The 21192-nt window shown below is 44.2% G+C and overlaps 2 protein-coding genes across 4 annotated transcripts in view; one reads left to right on the top strand and one right to left on the bottom strand.

Annotated features, from left to right (window-relative positions):
• Opn3 (opsin 3) overlaps positions 1-14090 on the top strand; it is a 35496-nt gene extending 21406 nt beyond the window's left edge. The window contains exons 2-4 of one of the 2 annotated variants that reach the window (XM_050142899.1): positions 8798-9117; positions 10514-10765; positions 13355-14090. In XM_050142899.1, the coding sequence (XP_049998856.1) occupies positions 8798-9117; positions 10514-10765; positions 13355-13618 (836 nt within the window). In that variant the 3' untranslated portion in view covers positions 13619-14090. Of the gene's footprint in view, positions 1-8797; positions 9118-10513; positions 10766-11655; positions 13207-13354 lie in introns of those variants that run through there. The other variant, XM_050142900.1, reaches the window with a different exon arrangement.
• A 2173-nt stretch (positions 14091-16263) lies between these two features.
• Kmo (kynurenine 3-monooxygenase) overlaps positions 16264-21192 on the bottom strand; it is a 33404-nt gene continuing 28475 nt past the window's right edge. For both annotated transcript variants that reach the window (XM_050142890.1, XM_050142891.1), the window contains exons 12-15: positions 19265-19347; positions 18378-18479; positions 18231-18290; positions 16264-16715 (exon numbers count right to left, since the gene is read on the bottom strand). In XM_050142890.1, the coding sequence (XP_049998847.1) occupies positions 16536-16715; positions 18231-18290; positions 18378-18479; positions 19265-19347 (425 nt within the window). In that variant the 3' untranslated portion in view covers positions 16264-16535. The remainder of the gene's footprint in view (positions 16716-18230; positions 18291-18377; positions 18480-19264; positions 19348-21192) is intronic.

Raw genomic sequence — 21192 nt, 5'->3', positions numbered from 1 at the left:
AACTGCAGCGGTCGGATTAATAAATCACCAGTAATAGATATTTGAACAAATTTAATAACAAAACCAGACTCACGAAACCAAGGTTCCCGCGGAGTAACCAGCGGAGACAGGAGAGGAAGGGGCGCGCAGCTTTTGCCCGCCCAATATATCCGTAAACAAACGCCTGAGGGCAGCCCGCCCCCAAGGGGAGGGCTTATCCCTACATATGTCTGTTCACAAGACTACACTGATAGACCCAGCCTGGAAGGTAGGTGTGAAACTGACAGGAAGATCTTTAGAAATCACCAGGCACCTCTCTGGCGTTGAGAATCAGTAGGCATCCAGAGATCATTGAGTGGATAGAGGCAGGTTGTGTACTATGCCATATAAAGAAGGAATAACCATGACTATCTGATATGTTGCCGGGGATTTTTATTTCTGGTGGCTGTTTTGGTAAAGTGTATTGAAACTTTTATACTGTACATTTGCTCATGTAACAGTACTAGCAGTTTATCTTAAAGCATTGTTGATATATGTAAAACATATAGCTAGATGGATTGTACCATCCCTCTCCAACATATTAGTCTTACATACTATTGGTCAGGTGGTATTATAAGTGCTTTGTGAGTACTAATGAATTCAATTTTCAATCCAGTTCTATGGGATTTCTCGATAGCATTATTTCCTCTGTTTTATTAATAGTTAATGAAATAAAAGTTTCAGACAGCTAACCCATTCAAGATCTCACAAAATGTAGAGGATGCAGAACTCAATCAGTGTTAAATTGTCTGTCTGTCCCTGCTCCACTGTCAGGTGAAGGATAAACTGCAGAAGATCCAATGGTCCACAACATGAACTCAAAGAGAAAACAATATAGAAACACACCACTGACAAACTGCTCAGGATCCACACTCCGCAAACCCTCTGTTCCAGACGCCCATCTCACCTTAGCTTATATCTCTGCCAAAGTTGCCGCAAGAAGGGTGGATCGTCCCCACAGCTCACTTCTTTATGGGCTTTGTATTTCCAGATCTTGTCCAATACTGACCTCCTCCTCACTGTGCCCTCTGCAGCCTCCCCTCATAAACAGTATCCAACACCTTTGGGCCTTGCCAACCCCTACCACGCTTTAACCGATGCTTCCCAAGGACCCTGACTCCCGCCTCCCTCCACTGTTTTTCCCGCTATCCCACATACCCAAAGACTGGGTGCTAGAGGCCTTGACACTGAGCATCAGTGCTGCTTTCCAAGACATTGCTCATGCTAAAACTCTGTTACACTCCCCGCTGTGAGGCTATGAAACTGAACCCACTACCACACAGATGCGCAAGAAGCACAGAGCATGACTGTGTCCCTCATTCATAGACGTTTGCTTTCTTTCTGGATCGTTCCCGGCAACTGGCAATCACCATCCTCAACTGTCTTTTAAATTATACCCACTTGCTCCCATCTTCCAGATAGATGGGCAGGCAGATAAATGATGTGTGTGTGTGTGTGTGTGTGTGTGTGTGTGTGTGTGTTCTCTCTGCTGAAAATACACTTAAGATTTTCAAGGTTCAGAATAATTCTTAGGATGAAAAACCTCCCCAACATCATCAAAATCTGGAGGCAACCAAAATAATATGACTCCGTGAGAAAAGAAAACAGCTGATGACCTGCCATGCATGTGAAAGCCCCTTGCACAGTCATCCCATAGAAGGCTAAACTTCTAAGATGTGTCTCCAGCGAGGGTGCTGCCCAGACAGGAGGACGGAGTGGGACCATTGACCTGCCACAGCAGGTGAGAACTGTGATGGAAACAGTTGAGTGTGGAGATGGTTGGGGGCAGATGGCACAGTCAAAGGTGGTCTGCAGTTGTGACACAGGGTGATACAGAAAGACTCTGTATCCTTGTCTGTCGGCCTAATGAGTGGGCCTGTGGTAGAACTCCCATGAGATCACACTAAGGGAGATTAGAAATTTATCCGAACCAACCTGCATCCTTTGGTCTGAGAGTCAGAATGAGGAACCTTTTAGACTAAATTCGTGTTTTCATGGGCTGAGTGTTGGAGTCAGCATTTGAGACCGCCTCCTGGGAGACACACACTAGCTCTACGAAGGGCTGGGGGGTAGAAACGCTGTTCTGGTGAAGGAAAGACCACTGCTCCAAGGATGTAAGTTGTTCATGGAAAAGGAAAGATAAATCGTCCCTTGGCAGTGAGCAAGAGGAGCTTGTAAGCGAGAGTGGTTCTGGAGCCAGCCTTGCTCTGACCCCTGCTAGCTTTGCTTTGTACCCTTGGACAAAACAATTATAAAGTTCCCTCCTTAGCTGCCAGTTTTTCTGTTTGTCTTCCTTCCTTTGCCATTGAAGATTCAGTATACCAGAACGTTGGAGGAAGTGATCTTCTTGCCTACCCCAAATCCCCACCGAGTCACCAAGATGGATTTCACATTAAACTTCCTACACAGTCACCTGACCAGCGAATGCTGTAAGCACAGACACTTTGTCCCTGTGTCTTACTGCCTGGTCTGTATATCAATATCCCATAGGATTTTTATCTTCTCTCTCCATTCGCATTTATGATCCTGGGTAGCTTACATTTTCTAGTCAATTAATTACAAACAGACACATACATCTTCATCTCTTCATTCTTAGAAAAATGGCCTGGTCCCTCGGGCTAGCTGGGTAGTCTCTAGTTGAGTCACAGCAAGATAATAGAAAGTCACTTTAAATAGTGTTGTTGCCATCTGCTGTACAACCTGGCTTTCTCTCGAGAGTTCTGTAAATTATAAAGTGATTGAATGGAAATATAATTAGGTATTCTCAATTCCCTTATGCTTTCTACTTCTTTCTGTGGTGCTAGGCAAGCACCCCACCACTGAGCCATAGGCCTGAAGGTCTCCCTAATATTTTTAATTTGCTTGTTTGATCTATCTCAGATTTTGCTCCCTTGGTACCAAAGTAGTAATCTAGCATGCTTGAATATATTTGGAAACTAGATGTGTTGCACCCAGAAGGCTACCACGGTACTGTTCCACAATTCATTCATAAGGTTTATTTTCATGGATTTCAAGAGACCTTCAGCTTGCCTCTTGAGCACAGCAACTTGCTCAAATTTGTCAAAGATTGGACAAATCTTTCTAGGAAAACAATCCAAAAAAGGCCCTGTGTCATCAGCTAGATGATCTGGGTTTTGAATCAAGCAAGATCCTGTGACTTCAGACTCAACACGCATTCTACATATTCTTCACTTAGAGTCGGGTGCCCTCTGGGAAGCAGGAACTAAGCAGAGTGGCTTCTAATAGGGATCTTTCCCTCAGCTCCAGTTGCCCAGACTAGCAATTACCTGGAAAGAAGGAGGAAGGAACTAAAGGACTGTCAACTCAGGGTCTAGGTAAATCGTCTAAAGTTCGGGCTTCTGTCCAAGTAGAGCTACAGAAGGACAAAGAGCTAAGTGGCAACCAGAAGGGTCAGAGAGCAGTGAGAGAAGGGTCAGAGAGCAGTGAGAGCTGCTATCAGAAGACCTAAATAGCGGGATGAGGTCATGGAAAAAGAAACTGGTGTGTCTTCTAAGCTACCACCACAGGGAGCCCGGGGTATCCACACCCCTTGTTTCACCAGCTGTATCAACAACCACTTACCCTTCCTTCCTTTAAAAGATTACCATACTTAGTGGACAGAACCACAGGAAGCACTAGTGAGGGGCAGTGAGACCAAGAACAGAAACAGCAGCAGATGTCTGAACTGTGGGAAGGGAGCCATGGACCCTGAGCCCCCGGATGGGCATGAGCACTGCCTGGCTGAGCGGCTGTCTTCTAGGGAGATGGCTTCCACTGGCAACTGCCACGTCTTAAGTCACCACAGGCATGGAGTGGCTCTATTTCTACTGGGCAGTGAACAGTAGATCTGTTTAAGTTGCTTATTTGAAATAGGTTTTTTTAAATAAAATTTTTTATTTGGATGCATTTTTCACCTGCATATATGCATGCACACCGTGATGTGTGTGCCTGATGCTCTCAGAGGTCAGAAGACAATGTCTGAGCCCCCGGAACAGGAGTTATAGATTGCTACCCAGAATGATTTCTGCTTTAGAAGAAATGGTTGACAGTGGGATTTGAGAAAGCGTGGGAAATGGACTTGAAAGAGGAACTCATACACTAGGACTTTTCTTTTTAAACCTAAAAAAGGTAAACCAAAAGCAGCCGTCGTTTTGGTGTTTGGAGAACTGCCTTTCCTGCTTCAATGGAAACTGATCATTTCAGCAGCTTAGAAAACGCTGAGCTTACAAAAGGACCTTCTGATATCAAAGGTAAACACGGTGATGGAACATAGGTAGTCAGCAGTGAGCAGATGAAATCTCCTTCCTGAACAGTATGCTTCACTTGCAGACAAATGACGATTCCCAACTTGCACTGTGGAAGCAAGCGCTGTGGGGTTTGAAAACAGACTCAGTTGCTTATTAGGGTCTGAAGCCAGTCAGTAAGATACTTGTCAGTTTGCTACAGTTTTCTTATTTATAAACAGCAATGGTAACAGTACTTTCTACATCTGTTGAGAGGCTTAAATGAAACATACCGGCCACTGCTGGGAACCATCCCTGACACACTGTAAGTATCCACTTCTCTGTGTTGGTAGGTTGGAATCAATACCTTAAGTTGGTGGAGGAGTGAGGAAGCTTCTGCCACAAATAGAGTCTATAAACAAAGTGTCAAAGAACAGCCGCCTTGCTTAATCTAGCAAATGCATGTTTTCAAACATATTTAATGTACCTCTATTCCTTAATGAGCAAATATGAGTGGAGACTACTGATTGTTACAAAGGGGCCCGGGATCTCACTGAAATGATCACAAGACTTAAAGTGTGTTTGCCAGGTAAACAGTTTTACTTCTTTAGCAGGCTGCTTCCTCAGGCAGGAAAGCACATCCAGCAGAAGCCCCACCGGATTTTTAATCCATCTGTAAAGAGGTCCTGTGTGTCATTCTGACTGATCTCCACCTCAAACTGGCTAATTTAAAGTGACACACTTGCTAGGCAGAAGGCAGTTTTGATGCTCTGAGTGCAGCCTTGATGTCCAGAGAAGTGCTGACCTTGGCGGAATTTTTAAATTCTGCGGTGGCAGGGGGTTTTGTCCTACTTAACCCGTTGAGGTAAAAAGTAGCACGTTTTGTTTACATTTCCCATAGAAGTAACAGAGTTGCCTCTTTAGGAAGCAAACTTTGTTTCTAATCACCTTCTTTCCAGTGCTGTACGCAGATAAGCAGAGTGCTCAGCCTCACCTCTTCCGGGATAGGATTAGGTCCCCGCCCCTCTTCCCCCCCCAGTTAAAACGCCCCAGGGACAGTCTCCTATCCCTCTTCCTACACCACCAAGGTGTTTCTCCTACTACTTTCATTAAGGTTGCTTCGAGTGATGGGTGCTGACTGCCATACGAACTCTTCTAACAGATACAGACATCTGGCCCACGAGGTTGGCGGCACCGCTCTAAGCATTTGTTCTGTTCTGGTACAAATTGCTTATCCAGCCTACATCTAGAAATACGCTACTCGATGTGACCATCTAGTGGCCAAAGTAGGAAATAGCTTGTGACTGACACAGCATGCATCAAAGCTTAAAAGCATTCTCCATTTCTGTGCTTTCTGCTCACTCTGCACCAACCTGAAGCAAACTTATCCCGAACATACAAAAACACTTTATCCATTACCATTTTACCAAGTTCATTCATGTTTTATATGAAGTTGAATTTACACACACACACACACTGAGACACTATCTTTTTTTTTTTTTTTTTTTTTTTTTTTTTTTTTTTTTTTTTTTTTACCAGATATGTGAATTTTCGTGGAGTCAGATGGGTAATTCTGAAAATAAGGTGGACTGTAATATAGTACTGTGGCCTCAAACATATTCCTTGGTTAGTATTTATCACATCTTTTTGTAACTGTTTCTGTTTATAATTTTTATCTTACTGCCTAGCACGGGGCCTAGCATGTGGTGTGTATATTGTATGTTGCTAAATGCTGTAAATGAACGCGTAATCAAACTGTATGTCAAAGAATTCTTTAACTCACGCTCGTGCAGAGAATTAGCATTTGAATGCCTCTTTTATAGCGTAGCTTTGTATATTTTTAATTTTTTGTGTGCATGGGGTGTGTGTGTTCTTATGCATGAGTATGGGTACAGGCATGTCAGAGGACACGCCCAGGTGCAGAGGTCCTTGCCTTCAGCCTTTGAGACAGGGTATCTTGTTCACCATTTCCCATGCCAACCTAGCTGGCCCACGAGCTTCCAGGGAGTCTCTTGTGCACACCTCCCATCTCACTATAGGACAGTCTTTGCAGATCGTGTTACTGAACCCACTTTTCTGTGGGTTGCAGGGATCAGAACTCAGGTCCCAACACTTGTGCAGCCATCGCTTTACCCACAGTTCCATCTCCCCAGCTCTTAGCTTTGCTTTCTGTCCACATTCGCGGCAGCTCAGAAACTCCTCATATCTGTTCAAAACGCGCTTCTCTTATAGCCCATCCCAGTATTTCCCAGGCAAAGGAAGCCCCGCCCCCTTGCCCTCCTAGGTCCAGACTCAGCTGTTTAGCGCCTACCTCGCTCCTGCAGTTGTTTGCACAGCTGTGTCCTGCACGCTAAGATTGTCGTCAGCATTTATCAAAGCTGCCAGCTCCAGCGGCTGGCAGTGTAGGCACGGTGTGCGCAGCTCCACTGAGAGTTGACTTGGTAGATAGAGTCCGAGGGTCCTCAGACCTTCCAGCGGCTACACTGTTCTTGCTTCCAAGTATCTGGTTCTCCGTTCTCTGTTCCCTTTGCGTTCTTCCCTGGTGATCTATCTGCCAGTCCCTCAGGCACTGCTTTCCTCCGTCACCCCTTCTCCCTCTTTACAAAAGCCTGCTCCGTCCCCTTCTCAATTAAAAGTCAATCCGACTGTAGAGTGTGGCCAGTGAGGAAGGAGGGGGCCTCCAGGATTACAGCACAGGGTAGTTTAAAGTGTAGATGAAAATACAAAAAAAAAAAAAAAAAAAAAAGAATACCATTTCAAATTGCTATTGAAGGCCGGTCGGACAACTCAGCAGGTAAAAGCACTTGCTACCAAGCCTCATTTACCAGAGTTCAACACACCAACCCACACATAGGCATCAGATGGGGATTTTCCCCTAAAGGTCCATTTAGAGGACATACTTAAAACCCGTCCATGGTCAGACAGACAGCAATTTGAGTAGGCCAGTGTCAAGTAATGGGGAACTCTGCTGGACTGAAGTACTAATATAAAGGAATTCTCTGCCTGTCCATCTGCTGGTGGTCCAATAACAGGTCAATGTGACCCTACAGTAGCATGGCCTCTTTCCAAGGTCTAGGGGAGTGTGCTGTATTCGTCCCTGGGTCTGGTATGTTGTATAAATCCTCAGAGGTTTTCTGAGGGTTTAAACCAGGTGCTCACATTCCCTTTTTTTGGGAGGTTTGCAGGTGGTGCTGTTTTACTGTCTTTGTCGTGGTGAGTGCTGGGCAGGAGGTGGTGAATGGCAGGTGGTATCTTAATGTACAACAGGCACAGCCATCCTGCTTCTGTTTGCACTCATAAAGGAGCCAAAAGCTGTTTTGTAAAATGGACAGCAGGGGGCTTTCATACATAACTTTGCTGGTACAATACAACTTACTATGTGTTAACTAGGTTTCTAGATGTCTTTCTTGGAGACTAATTAAAGGGTATATCATTTGTGATGTGAAATTTTAATAGACTAAAATTACATTTCTGAGACAGCACATCTAATTTACGCTCAGAATTCCTTACTGTAATTTGAATTGAGGTGTACCACTTGCTTTTGGTCACTGCTCTCTAGGGTTGGGTTATTCTGTGTTGCAGAACCCAGGCTTCTTTTGGTCAGTAAATAGTAAACCCTCAGTTATCTATTCAGAAATTCCTACTGACGTCATGTGTATCAGACACTGAGAATAATGCTGCTCCTTCACCCTGTGACATACAAAGCGCATAATTCAAATGAATGTTAACTGCGTGGCCCGATTCCGAGGCAGGTGTCTTATCTCTTTATCTCACACTTTTCTAACAACAGAATCACAAAGTTTTATAATGCAAAGAGATCTTCAGTTTTATGAAAACAAAAATCCGGGGCCTATAGAGACTGTTGGAATTTTGGAAGCTAAGCAGCAAGGTAGTGAGAGGGCTGGGACGGTCCCCAAAACTCTTAACAAGTCCCCTCCCCCCCACCTTCTGGATGCTTCCTAGAAAATCGGTCTTGTTTTCCTTGTGAGAGCTGCCTTGTGGAACCTGGGGCTAGCCCATCACCTCGGGCCACGAGCTCTTCTCCAGGTCTGCTCATAGGCTGTGCTGGTTACTGTGACAAAACCCTTGGCAAAACATTTTAAAGGAAAGAAGGGCTTATTTAGGCTGGTGGTTTTGGGGGGGGGGGTTTCAATGTCTTGGTGTGGTGAAAAACAGCAGGTCCTATCCTGGCGGGTCCTCCAGTCACGTGACACAGCAGAGAGGTGGGGTGAATGCTGGGGCCACCTGCTTTTTTTCTACCCTTTCTCTTTGGCAGAACTTTGTGCTGAAGCTACATCCTTGGGTGCAGGGTTGACTTTAGGGCTTTGATCTTTGTCCTACAATCCACATTCTGTTTTGATTCTACATTTTTTTCCATAGGTAAATACCTTTCCAGTTGATATTCCTGGGGAGCCTGGTTTGCCATCCCTCCAAATCTCTTGCTGTTTCTCAAGCTTCCTATTGGCCCCAGATTCTCTGTATAGTGTTTCTGGTGGAATGTGTCATTTTCCTGTGATGTCTCCCTGTTCACCTTACTTCTCTTTCTCTTCTTGCAGGGTTTGTCTCCATTGCCACCCTCACTGTGCTGGCCTATGAACGTTATATCCGTGTGGTACATTCCAGAGTGATCAACTTCTCCTGGGCCTGGAGGGCCATTACCTATATCTGGCTCTACTCCTTGGCATGGGCAGGAGCACCTCTCCTGGGCTGGAACAGATACATCCTGGACGTACATGGACTGGGCTGTACGGTGGATTGGAAATCCAAGGACGCCAACGACTCCTCCTTCGTGCTCTTCTTGTTTCTTGGCTGCCTGGTGGTACCCATGGGCATCATAGGTCATTGCTATGGTCACATTCTGTACTCCGTTCGAATGGTGAGTTGAAGGCTGCAGATGTCCCTCTCCAAACCATCCCCACATCCATCATTTGATGTGAAAAGAACCAAACTCTCCCTATATGATCAGTTATTTACCCAGGGTTGAAAGACTCAACGGGACTTAACATTTGGTAGAACTTTGCACTGTGAATCATTCCCCAAGCAGGTCACTGAGGGATGACATTGGCTTTCTGTACACCATCCTCTTTAACCAAAAGCAACAAGCAAAAGGCAAACAGACAATACCAACCCCAAAACTTACATTATGCAGCACTCTCAAAAGTTAAGAATTCCGAGGGGGAAAGGTTATAATTTCCATAATTATATTCATTTCAAAATCACATGAACCCACTTGTCAGAGACTAGTAGAGCTGGAAAGGACTGGAACACGCACCAAGCCGGTTCATGTGGGGACCAGGCAGGAAGAGGCTGCAATGACGGACACAGGAGGCACAGCTGCACGCCGCCTTTAATTTCAGCTGTGTGCAATTTCCTAACTGCTGTGTGTCAGGGAGAGACAAGGGAGTGGATGCAAGGGAAAGACTGCAAACAGGGAAAGTGATTAAAAATGAGCTTTGACGTCAGCCTATGTCATTACCTTAGCAGAGCACCTCATGCAAGTGACTTGCCTGCATCTCGAGTTGCAGGCTTCTCTCTTTAGCATGTCTGGCATGGCATAAGTCCGTTATCTGGCTGGAGAATTTATGAATCAGTGCTTTGGACAAAACAGTTTCCTCAGTCATGAAGAGATTGTTTCCATTTGACCACAAGCCTTTCGGGCTGTGTTTTAGGGATTTGAAGATCTAGATAAAATAATGTATTACTTAGCCTTATTAAGTAAGTCAAAAACCATTAAAGGGAGCTTGTGAGATGGTTCAGTCGGTAAAGCAATTGCTGTTTAAGTATGAGGGACTGTTTTTGGAATCTGTAGAATCTATGCAAACCCAGGTACAATGAAGTGATATGTATCTGTGACACCAGTGATTCTATAGCAGGATAAGAGGCAGAGACAGGAGAGTCTCTAGAAACAGGCCAGAGAAACCCAATCTCATCTCAGACAAGGTGGAAGGCAGGAACCTACACCGGATGTTGTCTTCTGAGCTCCACACATGTGCTGTGGGTGTGTGTGCCCACCCTGCTTCTTCTCCCCCTGCTTCCCTCTTTCTCACCCTCCCCCCGAATGTCCTCAGAAGCTATTTAGATCTTATTTTATTAATCTATAATTAATATCTGTCTTTTAGTTGAAGGAACTGAAGCCCAGAAGAGAGAAAGGCTAGGTCAACTACAGGTCAGAAGTCAGTCCGTCTCCTGTCTATTTCCATGAAGGCAGGACACACAGGCTGACTGCTTATCTGCTTAAAAAGAAATGTCCATCCTTTCTTCACTCCCTCCAGCTACGCTGTGTCGAAGATCTCCAGACAATCCAAGTGATCAAAATCTTAAGATATGAAAAGAAAGTGGCCAAAATGAGCTTTTTGATGGCCTTCGTCTTTCTCACCTGCTGGATGCCTTATATTGTGACCCGCTTCTTGGTGGTTAATGGCTACGGACACCTAGTCACCCCAACTGTGTCTATTGTTGCTTATCTCTTTGCTAAATCGAGTACTGTGTACAATCCAGTTATCTATATCTTCATGATCAGAAAGGTAAGCTCTGGAATTGACTCGCTTTCACCCCGGGGAACAAATAGAAATAGGTTTCATGGGCTGGAGAGATGGCTCGGTGGTTAAGAGTACTGGCTGCTTTTCCAGAGGACCCGGGTTCAATTCCCAGCACCCACATGGCAGCTCACAACTATCTGTAACTCTGGGCCCAAGGAATCTGAAACCCTCACACCAATGTACCTAAAATAAAATTAAGTGTTTAAAAAAAGAAATAGATTTTATGTGGTATGACAACTTAGAACAGTATCAAGGATAAAATAAATCTAAAGAAACAAAACCCCAACTTAAGAATTTTGTATTAGTGTGCTGGGGAGATGGCTCAGAGGTTAAGGGTGTCTTTCCTCTTCTAGTGGACTAGAATTTGAGTCCCATGTCAGGTGGTTCACAGGTGCTGTAATTTTGGCTCCAGGGAATCCAATGCCCTCTTCTGGCCTCTGCAGGTATCAACAAACATGTGTTCACACACACACACACACACACACACACACCATATACATACATAAATAATAAAATAAAGAGTCTTTTAAGAAAGAAATAAAAAATCAAAGATTTAAGAAGAAATGTAGAATATTCCCAAAGGAAAAAAGCAGTTATAAAAATCTACCAATATATGTATAGTAATTGTTAAGTGATACTTCTTAATAGTTAGTTTACAAGAAAATAGTTTGTACATACTAGTAATAAACGTTATCACTCAAATAATAATTAAAAATTAGAATAGTATGCGGGTTCCACCCAATATCGTCAAAACAAAATAGACAATAACTTTATCCCATACTCCACTTATAGATTCTGAGACATAACACCACTGGCACAGTAGGCAAAACTTAATGCACTCACCAAAAAGCATTTGTTTGTGCCTTTTCTTCCAGCCAATGAATTATGAATCAAAGCTTCTAAACGTGAATATGATTTCACCAAATCTGAAAGTATACTTTAAAAGTGTCCCTTCTGACTCACAATGTCTGGCTTCCTGGCACTCTGCATTTCTGACGAGCTCCCCAAGGGTCCTGATGATTCTGACTCCCGTTAGTCCACTTTACACAGTAATCCTGAGCAACACAACAGACTGACAGAAGCAAGTGGGAGTCCTTCTTCCCATAAGGAGCTGAATGTGAGGAAGCATTCTGGCCTACAGACTTCACTCAATGCCAACAGCAATGTATCCCGAGCACTGAACTTGCCTTGTAAAATAGTGATTTGCTGAATTTGTCATCGATTGTAAGCTAAATGTGCCCTGCATATAGTTGGTGGGGACACTAAAAAACATAGAAATCAATGTATCTCTTTATTGGTGTTTTCTGACCTGCGAAAGTCCCTGCATTAAACAAAAAGGCTAACATGTTGACTTGGCATACGGATACTCTGTACAAAGGCTAACATGCTGACTTGGCATACGGATACTCTGTACAAAGGCTAACATGCTGACTTGGCATGAGGATGCTTTGTTGGCTGCAGCTGACTTAATGCTTAGCAAACATCTCAGCCTTTTAGCCCAGTGACAAAGAAGCAATATCTGTTATGAGGCCAGAGACTGTAGATGGCGCAATACCTCATGACAGGGTGTTTCTGTGCAGTCAGTAAATGTCCCCTGTACTTGTGGTACTTGTCTGTTTGACCTTGGTCACTCAGGCTCTTGTAGAAGTGGAAGAGCAGGGAGGAAACCCGAGAGGTCTCAGAAACACAGAAGAAGCCCTTGTCTGCTGTGAGTAGTGTCTCCAGATCTCAGCCCAGTAGTCATCACTCGGGCTGCTCACTGAGTAGTTAATGGCTGAATTCCTTAAATCTGCAGGTCAAGCTGCCCTCAGAGAAGGTTCATATACATTGGAACCATGGATACCACAGAGGATTAGAATATTCTTTTTTTATCTAGTGAACAAGAATTGTAGTACATAAAAGACCAAACGTCAATGGGGGACTTTGGTAGACCTGGGCATTACTGGATGACTTCATCCCATGCCATCTAATGAGAAAGGGGGTGGGGCTGGGGAAATGACAAGTCAGAGGACCTGAGTTTAGTCTCCAACACATACAAACAAAGCCAGCTGTGGCGGTGTCTGTAATCCAGCACTGAGAAGATGGACGTATGTGGGCCACTGTGGGCTCGCTGGCTAGCCAGCCTAGCCTAAGAGGCAAGCCTCAGGCCCCTACCTCAAAAGACAAGATGTGAGCCGGGCGGTGGTGGCGCACGCTCTCTCTGTCGGGAGGCAGAGGCAGGCGGATCTCTGGGAGTTCGAGGCCAACCTGGTCTACAAGAGCTAGTGCCAGGACAGGCACCAAAGCTAACAGAGAAACCCTGTCTCGAAAAACAAAACAAACAAACAAACAAACAAAAAGACAAGATGTATGTCACCTGAGATTGGCTTTAGCATCCATGTGCATAGGTGTATACATGTGTACACACACACACACACACACACACACACAGACAGAGAGAGAGACAGAGAGAGGGGGGGGAGAGAGAGAGAGAATCTCAACTAGTTGTCTTCAATTTTACTCCAGATTAAGGATCACTTAACTGATTAAGGATTCATTTAATAATTGGCTTTATTGCTCCACTTTTCTCTGCAGTTTCGGAGGTCCCTTCTCCAGCTCTTGTGCTTCCGACTGCTGAGATGCCAGCGGCCTGCTAAAAACCTGCCAGCAGCTGAGAGCGAGATGCAGATCAGGCCCATTGTGATGTCACAGAAAGATGGGGACAGGCCGAAGAAGAAAGTGACCTTTAACTCCTCTTCCATCATCTTTATCATCACCAGTGATGACTCCCTGTCTGTCGATGACAGCGACAGAACCAATGCGTCCAAGGCCGATGTCATCCAAGTTCGTCCTTTGTAAGAATGGGAGATGGAGTCCTGTATCCATTGCCACACAACGTCTACTCTAAGGACCGCCCTGGAGTCCCCACTTGGCACAGTAACAGCACAACCTTGTGGCCTAGCAGGACATCTGAACTGACTACATGTTGTCTGTCTTGAAGAACTGACTGAACAAGACACATTATTTTTCATTCAATGGGTGCTTTACAACATGAGAAACTCCTGGTGGCACAAGTTGAGCATCTGGCACCATCGTCTACTATGCCAGGATTTAACATTTGAATGACCATATTTGCCAAAGCACATGATACGTTTTGTTTCTCCGATATATTTCACTGTGTAAATAAATAACTGTCTCATAGACACGTGTGCAATGGCTGGGACATCGGAACTATGTTACGGTGTTGGGTCCTAGTCTGTGTCATGCTGTATGTTTGCCCAATTCAATTGATTAAGGAGGTAATAAATCAATCCCCACTTTTATCTGAAAACCTAAGGCTCTTGTCATGTGTGTTGTATGACTGCCAGGGCATCGGGTTAAGGAAGCAAGTTTCAGAAGACACTTTAAGAAGCTTTGTAGAAAAGCAGAGAGACTTCACGCTGGTCATGCGGATGGTTAATGATACCACAGTGGAGAGCATGCATGGGAAAAGGAGTGTTAAGGATCTTTTGATGCCTCCATGTATCCTTTTCAGAAATTAGTTTGGCAAATTCTCCTTTCCTTTTGATAATTTCCTACTATTTTGTCAAAAGTCCTGCACCTACAGAGGAGTTCCCAGTAAACAAAGATACATTCAGAGAGGGCTGAAAATAAATGTGTTAGTGTCCGAATACCATGCAGCATTATTTAAATTTTAGTACAGTTATTTATTATTGCATGCGTGTGTGCATGTGCATGCACACACTCATATCGTATTGTGCGTGTGGAAATCAGAGGACAGCTTGCGGGGAAACAGTTCTCTTCTTCTACCAGGTGATCTCGGGCATCGAACTCAGGTCATCAGGCTTGGCAGCAAGCACCTTCTCTCACTGAGCCACCTCGCCAGCTTCATATAATGTGGTTTTAAATTCTCATCGCATATCAGTAGACTCCTGGGTCACTAATGGGCCATGCTAGTGAAGAGGACATCTTCTCATGTGTCATTGCCCATACCTGAAGGAGAACAGAATATACTACCCCCACATGTGCTCCATTTCGCAGGGTTACCTTGAGCGGAAAGTCAATGAGAAGAAATGAGAGAAGAAAAGTGTCCCCACCCACCACTTGCCAAAGTGGCCTTGGGATTGCTACTCCAGGGCTTCCAGTCCTTTGCCCTTGTCTTTTTATGGCTCTGTAACTTCTTGTTGAAGATGACATAAACCAGGGCTTTCTATATGAGCCTACGTTATTTTAAGATGTTTTTAAATGTACTCGATGTTTATTTTAGCTCATTCCTCACAACATTATGTATCACAGAGATTCCCCTCTTTTAAATATTTTTTTAACTTAAAATAAAATTACATCACTTTTTGCCCTCACTTTCTTCCCTCCGATTCCTCCCATGCACCCCGTTGGTACTAATAGAAATCACGGCCTCTAAAGGTTTTTAATCATGGGGGTTAGTCTATATGTGGTTATGTACCCATGGGCGCAGGAACCCAGGGAAGCCAGAGGCATTGGACCTCCTGGAGCTGGATTAATGGGCAGGTGCGAGCTGCCTGACAGGGAAGCTAGGATCTGGTGCTCTCTGCAAGAGTGGTGCACGCACTTGACAGCTGAGCAATCTCTCCGGCCCCTAAGCCAGCTCATTTTCTGAGTGTCTCGCACGTGCATATGAAATATACATGCTTCTAAACTGTAGTTTGTTTCCGATTGTCAGTCTGCCTGTTATAGTAGCCACAGCCAACAAACTTAAATAAAAGGAACAATGATACTGTTTGTTTATTTTTGCAATGCTAGGGAATCTAACCCAGGGCTCTGGGCACGCTAAGTAAGCACTCTACCACTGACCTACATCCCTTTTCCACGGAAACAATTTCTTTCTTTCCTTACACACCAAACCTAAATGAATAAGGCTCAAGGACTTCTTTGAGACTATGGAAAATGCCAAATTGTTTCATCTTTATCACCCCAATATTTCTTTCCTACATCACTGGTATCATAGCTTTCAAAATTAATAATATTTGAAAAGAATTTTCAAGTGTACCAGTCAGCCTACTGAAAGAAAAACCAGCGTCTCCACACTGCACTTTAAAGATGAAGTTAACTGTCACAGTGTGACATTCAAGGCACGGCTTCCGTGTCTGAAACGGAATGAACTATGTCTCCATGTGTCTGTAAGACAGCCTTCCCATCTCCTTTTCACTCCTGAAATAGATATATTTCAGTTACTAATAACAACCCTTTCTTATTCTTCACTTAGGATGGCATGAATCCCTTTCTTATCTTTAAAAGGTAATAATTCTGCTATCTGAAGACTGGGGAATAGAACAGATTCATCCGGGAACTCTTTGAAACGCCCTGCCTCTCATTCGCACCCCTGGTTTTAGCAAGTGCCCTGTTCCTGGGGTTAGGCAGGCCCCATCTACCGCTACAAAGAGGAAGCAGCACACTAGGCAAGCTGTGGTTTTCAGTTCTGAGTGTTGTTGCTCCTATAATGTCCTGTATAGAAAAAAAAAAAACTGTTTTTGAGAAGTGAAAGAGACCTCGGTTCTTACATTTTTAAATTTAAATGGACCCAGCCCAAGCATGCAAAGTGATGGAAACACTACAAAAAACCAGCAGTAGCATTTCCCTTTGCTCGGCAGATACAAACATTCTACAGCAAACTTAATTACATGCTGACAATTATTTTCCAGTAGTGAATTAAATGTGCCAAAGTAAACATGCTTCTTGTCCTTAGTTTTGGAGAGAGAACAAATCCTTGCTCCTCAGAACCTTGACGCTCTGGTTTGTCCTAGTGACTCCATGGAACTTGCTGGAAGACACCTGTGCTTCTATTCCAGTAGTCAGTGGTTCCAGTCCATGCTGGCCTTCTCAAGAATTCCAGAGGTCTCGGGGACAGGTGGTGCACAAGTAGGTAGGCACTTCCAATGGCTATCAGGGATCCAAGGACGAAGAGTCCTTTGTTTATCACCTGCAAGGATGGCAAAAATCCAAAACTATTCATCTGGAGGTTGTATCTGGAGATAAACTTCTTTCCTACATCACAGACAAGAGTGCTGTTCTCTTCCTCTAGTACAGACAAGTGCACAGGTGTTTTCCCTCATCACAGACCAGAGTGCAGTTCTCTGTTGCTTTTACCTTGCTTGACCTCTCTTCTGCCCCTGCCCTGATTTCAGCGCACTCTGCCTGCTTGGCTCTTTCTCCTTGGCATGTTTGTCTGTTTGAGGCCAGGGACACTATTTTATTTGGTGCATATGTATGTGTGCTGTGTGTGCACATGTAGGGGGTGCACTTGCCAGTGTGTACACGTGTAGAGGACCGAGATCACTGTCAAGTGGCTTCCCCTTTCTCTCTACTATTCATTGTTTTGAGACAGTCTTTCACTAGCCTCAAAACTCACTGTTTTGAGGAGCAAGTCCCTGGAGTATACCCTATCCCACCCCTAGAACAGGGTTACAGATGTGTACTGTGTCCAACTCTTTTTTCTTCTTTTTTTAATTATTTATTTATTTATTAAAGATTTCTGTCTCTTCCCTGCCACCGCCTCCCACATCCCTCCCCCTCCCCCAATCAACTCCCCCACTCTCATCAGCCCCAACTCTTATGTGGATGATGGGGGTCTCATCGCGGGCTCTCTTGACTATGCAGGAAGTACTTTACCTACAGAGCAATCTTCCCAGCCCCTATTTTATTCAGTTACATAGAGGTAGAGCTTACAGGTAGATCTTGACTCTTTCTGGCCCATTCTCTATACGACAAAGCTATTGACCTAAAGTGTTTACGTCTTTTTAGGTCTCTCAGCCCTCCATAAGCCAATCTTCTCATTTCAGCGGATGCTGAAGTCCCCACTTACCTCCCCAACTTTCATCTGATCATTTTTACACCCTGGACCTCCCGGCTAGTGTATCTTCAGCCTTCATTTCCTAGCCTACACCCATATTCTTTTTGCAGTAGCCCCTGAAGTGTTCTCCGCCATATCTGTCCACATTTCCTATGAGTTCCTGAGCCACCCGTAGGGTAGACACTGCATCTTGTTCACTGAAGTGTCTAGCTCAGTATATATGCATCCAATAAAACCATCGACAGATGAAGTTAGAAAATTTTCAAAGCAGTCTGGAATCTGAATTGCATTTAATGGCACCCCTGGGTCAGCTTCTCCAAAAGATCGCATCATTGCATCCCACTAGAAAAGTCAGTGATGCAATTCTGTCTAGTTTTACAAGTTAAACCCACAAAGATGCCACATAATGCTGAAGTCCAGAATGGATCTCAATGTGTAAACAAAGCAAATTTCTCTTTACTTTTTTTTTTTCCCCATCATGCAGAGTGTCTGCTATGTACTCTGTAGACTCAGGACAGGTTTTATTTGGAAGAGCAACATAATGTCTCTGTCCTGTCATGTCTGTACTTTCCTGAAGTAAATATGACCAGGAAACTATAGGACACTTCGACACATCAAGTTTTTCAGTAGTCAAATTCTCCCGACCTTTTTCTGCCAATGCCAGCGCAGCACTGCCTCGTGGTATCTTATTCTGGTGAAGGCAACCTGCAGGGGAATTTAAAGAGCATCTGCTGTATTCTTTAGGAGCTAAACAGAGGGAGAGTGAGGGGGAATCTTTAATACATTCCTTACCATGGTATAGAGAGGGATAAAGGTCGATGGCATCATAGCATGAAGAAATCTATTTAGGAGCCTCTGAAACAGGAACCACCTGGAGTTGACATGCGCTCGCATCTGCAATGACAGAATTCTTAGAGAGAGCACCTTAGGTGACACACCTCAATTCCCGCACAGTGCTCTGCTGCTCCTCTTCACTCACAGTTGTCGCAAGAACGGATGCTAACACAAGAGTCAAATAAAACCCCATTTCCGCCATCGTCACTCCCAAACGCTCCCAAGAAATTCTAGGACTACAAGACATGGCCTTGAAAACATACAAAACCTAGTCTGGTGTTACCCAGAAGACAATTTCAATACATATATCTGTTTCAGCAGCCGGGCAGTGGTGGCACACGCCTTTAATCCCAGCACTCGGGAGGCAGAGGCAGGCGGATCTCTGTGAGTTCGAGACCAGCCTGGTCTACAAGAGCTAGTTCCAGGACAGGAACCAAAAGCTTCGGAGAAACCCTGTCTCGAAAATTCAAAAAAAAAAAAAATCTGTTCAGCAAAACATTTATTGAACCAGAATTTTGAATGACCTGTAAGCTCAAAGACTTGATTGATTTCTGTTGCCCCCTACTGAACTGGCAACATTGTTTATGACAACAAGGATTACTTACAGCTGCCTCTGCCCCGTTGATATTATTTCTTAAGACAAATGTTGTGTTAAAGTCAACTGACTTTTACCATGTTCATGTGCCCGTGTGTATGTGTGTGTGTGTGTGTGTGTGTGTGTGTGTGCTTTGGTCCACACATATTTTCATGCAGCATGTATGAGACGTGGTTGGAGTCAAGGAAGATAAAAAGACTGCTAGTCTGTTTGTGGACTGTCTTGTGGAATGGAGCCAAACCTTTCTCACCTCTATATAATTGTACATAGACAGGTCTGAAATTGCGTGGTCATCTGGAATCCTAAATCTTGAGAATTCAGGAAGGCACAAACCTAGAAACCAAGATTAAATAAAACATATATGTGTTTGAAATAATATACAGAAAATATGCTGGAGAGAAAGCTCAGTGGTTAAGAGCACTGACTGCTCTTACGGGGGACCTGAGCTCAGTTCCCAGCACCCACCTTGGTGGCTCACAACAAACTGTTGCTGTGTCTTAGAAGATCTAATGCCATATTCTGGCCTCTGAGGGCACCTGCACATACATGCCACACACTCACACATAGACATACACACACAGATACATAAATACATCTTTTTTTAAAAAAGCAAAATAAAATCTTTTAAAAAATGCTGATCTCCTGCTAAGTCAAACTAAACAGTGTTTCTCCTAGCAACACTGTTTAATCTTGTAAAACTATTGATAACCACAACAATCTACAGTTATTGAGCAATGTCCACCGAACACTGACATCTTGTGGTCAAAGAAAGGTTACGCTAAAACTAATAATAAAATATCGGTTGCTTAAATCATCATTTCCCTTATTCTACAAACGGAAAATAATTTTTGTGATGGTTAATTTATATTGAGAACTTACTGGGTTTAGAATTACATCTCTAAATGCGTGTCTGTGGGGAAGATGCTGGAGAGGTAGAACTGATGAGGAAAAATACACCCTGAATGTGGGCAGCATTACCCAAAGGGCTGCTGTCCCAAGTGAACACAAAGGAGAAAGTGGACCAAGCACCGGCAATTCTCTTAGCTTTCTGACGGCGGATGCAATGTGACTCACACTTCTGCCACATGCCTCCCCAGTGCCATGAACCATGGCCCTCGAACTATAAACCAAGGCAAACCTTTTCTTCTTCAAGTGGCTTCTCTAGTTACAGCAACAAGTAACTGTACATGTTCATATGACAACTTTAAATGATGCTCAACCCTTCCCTTTGTGTGTGTGTGTGTTTCTTTGAGGGCTTAGGAGTTTCTGAGGGTGTGCGGCAAAGGCTGTAGGCAAAGGTAGACCCCCAAGGTGGAAGGGAGAGAAAGAACGGTACACACACCACCCTGATTCACTGCTCTGAACTTTTATCTGTGAGTGGGTCACTGCTACTGGAAAGTGGTCAGACCTTGCAGGCATGAGGCCCACCTAGAGGTCCCTGAGTCACTGGAGGTGTGCCCTTGGAGGGCACTGTGGATCCGTCCTAGTTCTCCCTGTCTCTCTCTGTCACTTCCAGAACAGGAGGTGAGTGCCTTTTTCTCTGCTGCCGGCTCCCCACCATGATGTTTCCTCTTCACAAACCAAGGGTGAGGGGGTCAACTGATCACAGGCTAGTTCTTCTGAAACTGGGAGCCACTGTTGTAGAATGTTATTTTAACTAGGCAAAGATGGGTTACATTTGTTTATGCTGCAGAATATGACTTTAACTGTGTAAAGATGTGTTACTTTTGTTTATGCTGTATTTGTTTAACAATGTAAGGATGTGTGTTTAATTGTGTGAAGATGTGTTGCATCTGCTTCTCCTTGACTGCCTAAGGCACCTGATTGGTCTAATGAAGAACTGACCGGTCAATAGCTAGGCAGAGAAAGGATAGGCAGGGTTAGCAGGCAGAGAAAGTAAATAGGAGAAGAAATCTAGGCTCAGGAAAAAAAGAAGGAAAAATGAGAGAAGAAGGAGGAGAGAACGAGGGACATACCTGGGGTAAGAAGCCAGGCAGCAGCCAGCCAGACACAGAGAAGCAGTGAAAGTTAGCTACACAGAAGTAAGAAAGATAATAGGTTCTGAAACAAAAGGTAGATAAAGAGAAACACATTAATTCAAGTTAAAAGAGGTAGCCAGAAATATGCCAAAGCTAGGCTGAGCATTCATAACTAATAATAAGTCTCTGTGTCATGATT

Source organism: Alexandromys fortis, unplaced genomic scaffold (assembly GCF_014885135.2).
Source record: "Alexandromys fortis isolate MF-2015 unplaced genomic scaffold, M_Fortis_MF-2015_v1.1 scaffold_51, whole genome shotgun sequence".
Classification (NCBI taxonomy): Eukaryota; Metazoa; Chordata; class Mammalia; order Rodentia; family Cricetidae; genus Alexandromys; species Alexandromys fortis.
The sequence above is the reverse complement of the archived record's forward strand: the minus strand, read 5'-3'. Positions and strand labels throughout refer to the sequence as shown.